At 64.7% G+C, this 8,696-nt stretch overlaps 1 protein-coding gene across 3 annotated transcripts; it reads right to left on the reverse strand.

Moving 5' to 3' along the window:
- Positions 1-3,516: 3,516 nt before the first annotated feature.
- Positions 3,517-7,573, reverse strand: LYL1 (LYL1 basic helix-loop-helix family member). Of its 3 annotated transcripts, none has more exons than XM_044751894.2 (4): positions 7,439-7,573; positions 5,685-6,037; positions 5,511-5,602; positions 3,517-4,637 (listed from the first exon to the last, which is right to left on the reverse strand). In XM_044751894.2, exons 2-4 carry the CDS (start codon positions 6,014-6,016, stop codon positions 4,222-4,224), a joined length of 840 nt encoding a protein of 279 aa, XP_044607829.2. In that variant the 5' UTR covers positions 6,017-6,037; positions 7,439-7,573; the 3' UTR covers positions 3,517-4,221. The 3 variants fall into 3 exon arrangements, with proteins under 3 accessions (XP_044607829.2, XP_044607826.2, XP_044607828.2); XM_044751891.2 differs by lacking the exon at positions 7,439-7,573 and adding an exon at positions 6,977-7,181; XM_044751893.2 differs by lacking the exon at positions 7,439-7,573 and adding an exon at positions 6,918-7,112.
- Positions 7,574-8,696: the final 1,123 nt, after the last annotated feature.

Here is an 8,696-nt window from a genome sequence, read left to right on the forward strand (position 1 = left end):
GCAGCTCGTATGGGTGATGGGGTGCAGATCCAGATCCAGAGGGTTCTCCCCTCCAGACTCCACCCCTCGCTCCCTCTCTGCCTGGCCTCTGGTTTCTTCCTCAGCTGCTCTGGACTGGCAGGCAGGGTGGCCTCCACGTGCCCCCGCCCCACCCTCGGGCTAGAAGTCCCCTGGGTGGGCAGGGGCATCCCCTGGAGCTAGTTTTGTGCTCCCGGAAAGGAGGGTGTCCCGCCATGCCACCCTGAGCCACAGGGGCAGTTCCCGGGGCCCCAGACCCCTCTGTACAGTCCATAGGAATAAGTCGAATGCTCCCAATGGCCCGTCCCAGCCTGGGACAGACCCCTCTTCCCTCTCTCCACTGGCAGGCCGGGAAAGTCGCCCTCCTGCCACGCCATGAGCGCGGGAGAGGCGGGCCCCAGGCCCCCTCGTACCCCACTCCCGCATGCAGGTGCCCTCGCTCTGCCCCATCGGGCGTGCCCCTGCCCCTCACGCAGACAGCCCTGCTGTGGCCGGGCCGGAGAGTGGAGCAGAAAGGGGAGCCCGGAGCCGAGCGAGGAGGATGAGGCAGCTGCTGCTGCCGTCAGCTCAGCTGCCACCTGCGCTAGGTAGGCGTCCTGCTCACCCACTTTCAGTTCCTTTGGAGGGTGTTGGGGGTCTTCCTTTTTCAAAAGTGTTTCGGAGCTTTCTCTGTCCCCCGCCCCCACTTTCCCCACCACCCTGCCCGCCCGCCGGGGCCACTTCTCTCTGGATTTCAGCTGTCAAGTCTTTACTCTTTATTTAGGGGTGGGGCATTCATTGTTTGGGTCTCTTGCTGTTGCAGTTGAGAACTCCTCCATTTGAGCAACTTGGGAACAATTTGGCAACGCACCACAGGAAGTAGCTCCCCCACACACACAGCAGACCCCTCCTCCCCTAAGGGAGGGTTGGGGGCCTGTCCAGAGGGTCTTCAGAAGCCCCTGGGAGGGAGGGGAGCAGGAGCACGCCCGGCCCCTCCAGGGTGTGACTTGGCCCCTCTGGCTTGTCTTTCTGTGCCTTACTCCCTCCTCCCTGCATCTCCATCCTTGGCCCCCTTCTCCAGTCCTTGTGCCTCTCTCTCTCTCTGTCTCTCTCTCCGTCTCTCTCTTAACTGTATGAAAACACAAAGCACAGGTCAGGATCCTCTGAAAGTCAGTCAACCCAACATTGCACCGTAGGGGTGGGTTCTGGGCTTTATTTATTGTGAATCTGGTTTGTGAGGCTGTGGCCCCAACAGGCCTGGGGGGAGGAGGGAAGGAGGGGCAGGAGCAGGCTGGGAGGGGACGAGGGCCCTTACCTGGGACAGCAGGGGCCAGTGAGTGGCGCCTCCTCCCCAGCTGGAAGCCACAAGGTGGCTGGCCCCAGGGGTGGCTTTTGTCGGAAGGTGAGTGGAGCCCCTCCCCCATCCGCGTGCCACCCTCGGGGAGGACCGGGACTGAGAAGCAGGGGACAGGGGATCCCGGGGGAGCCTGGGGGGGGGGGCGTGGGGAGTAGGGCGGGGGCGGGGGGGGGGGCCGGGTGGGCCGGGCGTGACGCGCGGTCAAAGTGCAATGATTTTTCAGTTTGGTTGGCTAAACAGGGTCAGAGCTGAGAAGGGGGCGGAAGGGACCCCCTGCCGGCCGCACGCGCCTCTTCCCTCTAAGACAATCGGGCCGCGGGCGCTGCGGGGCGCCCGCCCGGGCGAGGTCGGAAGCTGCAGGCCAGCTGGGCCGGGGCGGGGGCGCGCCGGCGGGCTGCCGGGCGGCGGAGGCGGGGGCCCTCCTTCCCCAGGGGTCGTTGTGAGGGGCAGGCGAGGGGCGACGAGGGCGACAGGAGATGTGGGGACTTGTTAGAAGAGAAAAAAAAACCCACAAAAAATATATATGGGGGAAATGAACTTTTTTTTTTCATTGAACCAAGTGCAATGCATCAGAGAGTTTTCCTATCTTTGTATGTTAAGAGATTGTTAAGAAAAAAATTCTATTTTTGTTGTAATGTCCTCGCGGCTCTGGGGACGCTAAAAGAACCGGGCCTGCCCCGCCCTGCGCGGGGATAACGAAAGCTGAGTGTTTTTTCCTTTTTTTTTTGTTCGTTTTCTTTTTTTTTTTTAAGTCGTTTTCCTGCGTTGACGAGGATGATCTGGGGTTTTTATTTGTTTCGTCGTTCGTTCTCGGTTTCGGTGGGAGGGCTGAAGGAAACGTTCACATTTTAGAGTTAAAAAAAACACCTCGACGTTTAAAAGAAAAAACCAACACAAGATCAAAAAGGAAAAGGACGAGAGAAAATTATTTTTAAGATAATTCAACATAAAAACCCTGGTGCTTCTTACATTATAAAGTACGTTTTAAAAAACCCACAAACTATTATACATAAGTTTATGAATCAGTTAAATACCCTGCACTTGTTAGGAACACGCATATCCCTTCTTTGTTGAGCTTAACGGAACGGGACCGCGGCGTGCGCCCGGCGGCTGGGCTGCTCTGGCCGCGGGTCTCCCCGGGCGCCCCCTCCCCGGGGCCCAGCGCCCCCTCCTCGCCCATCCCCGTCCGGGCACGGGGGCGCGGCGGGGGGTCCCCAGCCCCTCCCCCGCAGAGGTCAATGCCAACGAACAAACGTCCCCTCCCGCCCTCCCCCTCCGCCCCGAGCGCCCTTCTTTGAGCCAGACGCCAACTTGACCCTCACCAGCATTATCAGGAGCGCGCTCGGCAAGTTGGTAGTTTCCTCCCCCGCTTCCCCCGGCGCCCCGACTCGACATCACTCCCCCCTCACCCCACCCCACCCGACTCCACTGCACCCCACCCCACCCCCGTCACCCTTCGGGGAGCACGGGGCAGGCTCGACGCTCCAGGACAGGACCAGCCAAGCTGCCAGGTCGATGCGCCCAGGCCCGCGCCCGCACGCACGCACGCACACACGGCCCCGCACACAGCCCCCCGCCCCCGCGACTGCCTTACACACCCGCCCCCGCGCTGGCCGGCCGACCTAGTGCCTTGTTCTCACCCCCGTGCTGGCGGAGCGGACGCCGCGCTCTGGGTCCCAGAGGGGCCGGGTGGCTCAGACGACCCACCACTTCCCCACCCCGACCGTGCTGAACGGACCCCCCCCACACGAGAGAAAATAAAGGAGCAATAAAGTTACGAGAACTTTCGTCCCCCAATCGAGAGCCCGAGGGGCACCCCAGCCCCGCCTCTGCTCCCCCCCTACACACCCTTGGGGCGCCCCCCCTTTCCCCCGCAAGCCAGCCTGGGCCACCCCCGCTTCGGCCCCTCCCGGGAGATCCGTGCGCCCGACCAGCACCAGCATCGCGGACCGCAAAGGCCGCCCGTCCCGTCAAACAAGTTTCTTCTTAGGCTAAGAAACGCAGTATATACGAGTATCTCTATATATAGTACTAATGGATTTGGTGTGCTTCCCCCTTAGCGTCCCTGTCCCTCCGCTCCTCCGCCTTCAGCCTGGTCTCCCCCTCTCTGCCCTCCGCCCCCCCCCCCCCCCCCCCGTCTCTGCACTGAGATACATAAGAAACAAGGGTAGTTTACTGTCTGTTTTGTTTTCTGGGTTTTCAGTGTCCTAGCGGAATGCAAGTAGGCAGCCAGCCCGTCTGTCCCCTCTCCGCCCCGCCCCTCCCCGCCCCCGTCACTGCGCTTCTGTTATACCATCTTTGCCTGACTCTCTCCGGCTTCTCCATTGAATGGCTAATGTGTATGTGAAATAAAGAAATAAAGAAAAACAAAAGCAAGAGCGCCTGAGCCTTCGCTGCGCGGCCGTGCGTGCGGGACCGGGTCGGGGTCGGGGCGTGGGCGCCCCGCGTCGGGGCTGCGCCTCTCTCCTCCCACGCCGTCGAGGAGCGTCTTTCCCTGAGTCTCCCGGAGGGGGCGCCTGTGACAAGGGCGAAGGCCCCCGGCCACCCCCCCACTTCTCTCGGTGACCCCAACCCGGAAAAAAGAGGCACCACTTGGGTCCGATGACCGCTCTGCCATGTTGCTTCCCGGACCTCGCCCCAGGGAGGGGGACGCGGGGCAAGGCCACTTCCAGCGGGTGGTGGATGATGAAAGGGTCTGCAGGGCACCTGGGGGCGACGGTGGCCCTTTCCCCTGTTGGGGACGTCCTCACTGGCCTCTCTCCGGGGGAGTTCGCGGAGAGCGGGCGCAGCGCGTCGGCCGCCCCTTTCCTCGACGGCCCCGGGCTGAGTTCCTAGCGACCCCCGGCTCAGAGGCGACCCCGCGGAGGTCATCGTACCTCCGGGCTCACGGCCGCTTGTTCCGTCTTGATGGGCCGGGACGCCCCATGGGGGCTGCCATCGGGCCCGGCGGGGTGCGCGGGCTGCGGGCGGGCCACCGCCTCGGCCCTGCGGGGGGGCCCACGGCGCGCACCTTCGTCCGAGCCCCGGGGCGCCGGCCGCTTGCGGGGCGCGGGCAGGGCGGGGCCGGCGGCCAGAGCGGCCGCCTGGTCGCGCAGCAGCCGCACCAGGAAGCCGATGTATTTCATGGCGAGGCGGAGCACCTCGTTCTTGCTCAGCTTCCGGTCGGGCGGGTGGGTGGGCAGCAGCTTCCTGAGCTCGGCGAAGGCGCCGTTCACGTTCTGCTGCCGCCAGCGCTCGCGGCTGTTGGTGAACACGCGCCGGGCCACCTTCTGGGGCTGGTGCCCTGCGGACAGGAGGGGCAGGATTGGCGCCCAGGCCCAGGGGGCACCCGACGCCCTCGTGGGGACTTCAGCACAGGCGTCCGGCTAGGGCTTTCTCCACCCAAGGGATCCACGTGGAGGATCCACGTGGAGGTCCCCTGCCAGTTACAGCCACCCACCCACCCCCCAGCCCTCTAGACCAGGACCATCACAGGCCCAGGCTGCAGGCTCTGTGGCCTTCTGTCCCTCTGCCTGTCGCCACCTTTATGCCACTGGTTGAGATTCCCTAGGGCTGTGTTTCCTGTGGCTGCCAGTCTGGAGGGCTGTCCCCGTGGTCCTCATTGAGCATGCCCCGTTTGTGGCTGGGTGTGCTCTCGTGTTGTGATTGTGGTCCTCTCTGTGTGTCGGGTGGCCGTGAGACCTCCTGGTGCATCTAAATGTCTGTGGTCGTGTGTGATCATTACCATGCAGTTGTGGTCCTGTGGCTGTGTCGTGCGTGGCTGTGGTTCTGTGGCTGACTCTGGTGAGGCCACCGTCCTAAGTGGCTGTGGTTGTGTGGCTGCCTCCTGTGTGGTTGTGGTCCCGTGGCTGTCTCTTGTGTGGCTGTCTCTTGAGAGGTTGTTGTCCTGTGGCTGTTTCCTGTGGGGCTATGTGTTCAAGTGGAGCTGTCATTTTGTGGCCTCCGTGCCACGCCGTGTTTTGCCATGATTCCTTGTGGCTTCTTGGGTGGCTGCGGTTGTGTGGGACCAGCCACGGGTCTGTGGTTTTGCAACACTGAGCACCTGTGTGGGCTGTCCCGTGTGGACGTCTGTGTGCGCCAGCAACCTCTCTCCCCAGGTATGGGACAGACGTGGGCCCTGGCGGAGACGGCCGTGCACACATGGCCCCACACTCACCCTCAGGCAGCTCCAGCTCACAGTGGCTTGGTCTCCGCTTCAGCCGGCTGCTGGGGAAGATGCCAAAGGGTCCTGCCGGCCCAATGTAGAGGCTGTAAGGGGTTGTGGGTCACTAACGCCTGTGGGCAAGGACCCTGGCCCGGCTTCCCCCCCAGGCCCCAGGTCCCCACTGACCTGTTGAGGAAGGGGTGAGGGTGGTAATGCAGGGCCAGAGGGGGTGGGGCAGCTCCCAGGGTGGAGAGTGGCAGCAGGGGGGGCCGCAGGGCACTCAGCTCCGTGGTGGCCATGGCCGCCCCTGGGGGCCTGGTGTGGCCCAGGCTGATCACTGGCACGCCAGGGGGCAGCCTGGGCGGGGAGCAGCCTCGGCGGCCCACCTCCTCCACCTTCGGGGACCCAGGCGAGGCAGGCTTGGGGGGCGGGGCAGGCGCTGGGCTCGGGGCACACACCATCTCAGCCTTCTCAGTCATGGTGGGGCCCACCTCTGCCTGGGCCTGCGGCGGGCACATGGACCCCGAGGGGGCACTCACCTGTGGGGGGAAAGGAGGCGTCAGATGCCACACACCCCCCTTAGCACAGGAGAGCTCTCAAAGTGGGAGGGACAGTGGAGGGATGGTGATTCAGCTGGCAAACGCAGGTGGGGCAGTGGGGCCCAGAACCCGCCAGGACACAGGAGGGGCCCAACGCAAGGGCAGAAGCTGCCTACTGAGGCGCTGGGCAGTGCCGAGCTTGGCAGTGCCGTCTCTGAGCTGAGTGTGACCCAGCAGGGCCTCAGTCACTCGGCCACTGAGCAAATGTCCCTTCTCCCAGAATCCCTTCTCACCTGGGTGCTGGAGGGAGGGGCAAGGCAGGACAGCCATGACAGACCTTGTGACCCCAGGATGACCCTGTGGCCTTCCGATCTGATCCCGAGACCTCTCATGGACACCATGGGACCTTGGCATCCCTCCATGATCGACTCTGACCCTTCACTGACTCCTCCCCACCAGGCTGCCCATGTGGCCCTCAGCTAGGAGCCCTAGCTCTTCCCATTGCCTCCACGTCAGACCCTGGAAATCCGTAATCACTCCAGTGACCCTCACACACTGAAAATGTCCCCCTTACCAATCTTGGGACCCCAGTGCTGACACTATGACCCCAGTTCTGACCCTAGGATCCCGAAACACTGACCCCACTGCCCAGTACAGTCATGTCCCGGTCCTCCCTCTGGCCCCAGTGTCCCCCAACCCTCCATACTCCCCATCAGCATCGTCCCTGTTCACTCTTGGCCCCGTGGCCTGGAGTGTCCCGGCAGCGTCTGGACTCCTGGCCCCTCTACCCCTTCTTCCCTAGCCAGGCCTAGGGACGCTGGCCTGGCCTCTCACTTAGTGGGTCCCCCTGATGAATGAATGAATGAATGAATGAACGAACCGATGAATGAACGCAGGCGGTCCCGGGATCCCCCACCTTCAGGCCGGCTCCCCTCTTACCCCGGCGCTGGTCCTGCTGCCTGGTGAGGGCCCTGGCTCTGTAGGTCAGGGCCAGGATGCGGTTGTGGCCTCAGGCCAAGCCTCACAGCCGCTGCCCGGCTGGCCTCTGTGCTCTGGGCTGCTGGGAGCAGCCGTCCCATCCAGCAGCGGCTTCGGGCCGCGCCTCTTCCCGGGCTCCCAAGGGCCTTGGCGGCGGCGTGGGTCCCTCGAGGGAGAGTGAGCTGCTCCGGCTGGCCCGCCCTCTCCCCGCCCCCCAGAGGCCCGGTTTCCTCCCCTCACCCCCAGCCGCACCAGAGGATGCTGGGCCAGGGCAGATAAGGGCCTGGCCAGCCTGGCCGCGCCTGATAAGGAGCCGGGCTGACCCCGGAGGAAACGGGCAGGCGGGGATCTCTGAGCTTGGGCCTCATGCCCCGCCCCCTGCCAGCTCGGGCAGGACTTGGCCGTCAACCCTCAGGGCCTCACCTTCCGTGCCACGGGCACTCAAGGACCCTGGCCTCAGTGTGCAGCTGGGAGGTGTCCGGATGCGTGCAGAGGGGAAACCGAGGCAAGGAAGATGGGGCCTCCTGTGTCGCTCCAGCCTGGCCTCTGGCTTTGAACACCCCCTGCCCGAGTGTCCTGCCAGAGCGGGTGGAGAACCCTTTCCGGCCCTGCTGGGGCCCCGTGACCCGCCCTCCCCTCCTCTCCTCACCCTGCCTGGTTCCTCTTTTCACAGAGCCCCTCCCGGCCTTCCTGCCACCCCCACCCCAGAGGGGGACACCAGCGAGAGGGCAGCTGAGTCTGGCCTTGGGGGTCCAACCTGGGCAGGTGTCCTGGGCCCCCAGGGCACTATCCACACCACCTCTCCAAGCCCAGGAGGGCAAGAGGAAGTGCCACAACTGGGCCAGATTTCCTAGGGCTCCAGAACCTTCCAACAGCCTCCCCCAACATGTCCCCACCATCCTGGGCCTCCAGGTCACAGGGTCGCATAGCCCGAAGTCGGTGGTCCCTGGCCCTCATGGCCAGTGCACAGTGACAAAGGGTGTTGGGTAAACCTCCTGGAGCCTCTGTGAAGCCAAGACCCTGCTGGAGCCTCACAAGGGGGGCGCCTGGTGCAGCTCGGTAGAATAAGGCTGCTCGTCGCCCTGCCTGCTCCGCCTGGCTCAGGCATGCTGTCTGTGCCGGGTGCCTGGGGGCTGCCACAGCCCCCAGGAAGTGAGAACATGCTCTAAGCACGTGAGTTAACTCTGATGTCCCTACGAAGTGGGTTCTGGGATGAGGTTCATTTTACAGAAGGGGATGCAGCAAGGATGCTTGCGGGGGTCCCACAGCCGCCACGTGGCGGCGTGGGGACTCGGCCCCCGGCCTCTCCGTGGCTCACCCCTGCCCTGGGACGAGGGGATGCAGCAGACCGCCGGGTGCCCCAGTGTGCACGCCCGATGGGCCGCAGGGCAGGAAGCACCTGGCCTGGAGCGGATGCACAAGGCGCCTGGTTCCGGTCCGGCTTCCGCCACCGCAGCCCCCGGGGGAGGGGGGCTGAGCCAGAGAAACCAGGCGGCGAGGCGGCGGCGCGAGGCCCCGTGAGGGCTCGGTGGCTGGGGCACCCGCCTGCGCGCGCCTGCGCCTGGGAGCGCGCCTACAGGGCCCGGGGGCGGCCGGAGGCCCTGCGGGCGCGAGCGCACGGCTGCCGCCCCGTGGCCGCCTCGAGAATGGCAGGCGCGTCCTGCTGCAAAGGGACAGAGCG

The sequence above is a fragment of the Equus asinus genome, chromosome 20, assembly GCF_041296235.1.
Source record: "Equus asinus isolate D_3611 breed Donkey chromosome 20, EquAss-T2T_v2, whole genome shotgun sequence".
NCBI classification, from domain to species: domain Eukaryota; kingdom Metazoa; phylum Chordata; class Mammalia; order Perissodactyla; family Equidae; genus Equus; species Equus asinus.

What these genes read in the sequence shown, in the direction of transcription:
- LYL1 (XM_044751894.2), bottom strand. Translation starts at nt 6,016, where the DNA reads ATGTGCCCGCCGCAGGCCCAGGCAGAGGTGGGCCCCACCATGACTGAG. An exon ending in CCTCACCCCTTCCTCAACAG is followed by an intron (nt 5,603 to 5,684) that starts GTCAGTGGGGAC and finishes AACCCCTTACAG; the next exon opens with CCTCTACATTGGGCCGGCAG. An exon ending in TGAGCTGGAGCTGCCTGAGG is followed by an intron (nt 4,638 to 5,510) that starts GTGAGTGTGGGG and finishes TCCTGTCCGCAG; the next exon opens with GGCACCAGCCCCAGAAGGTG.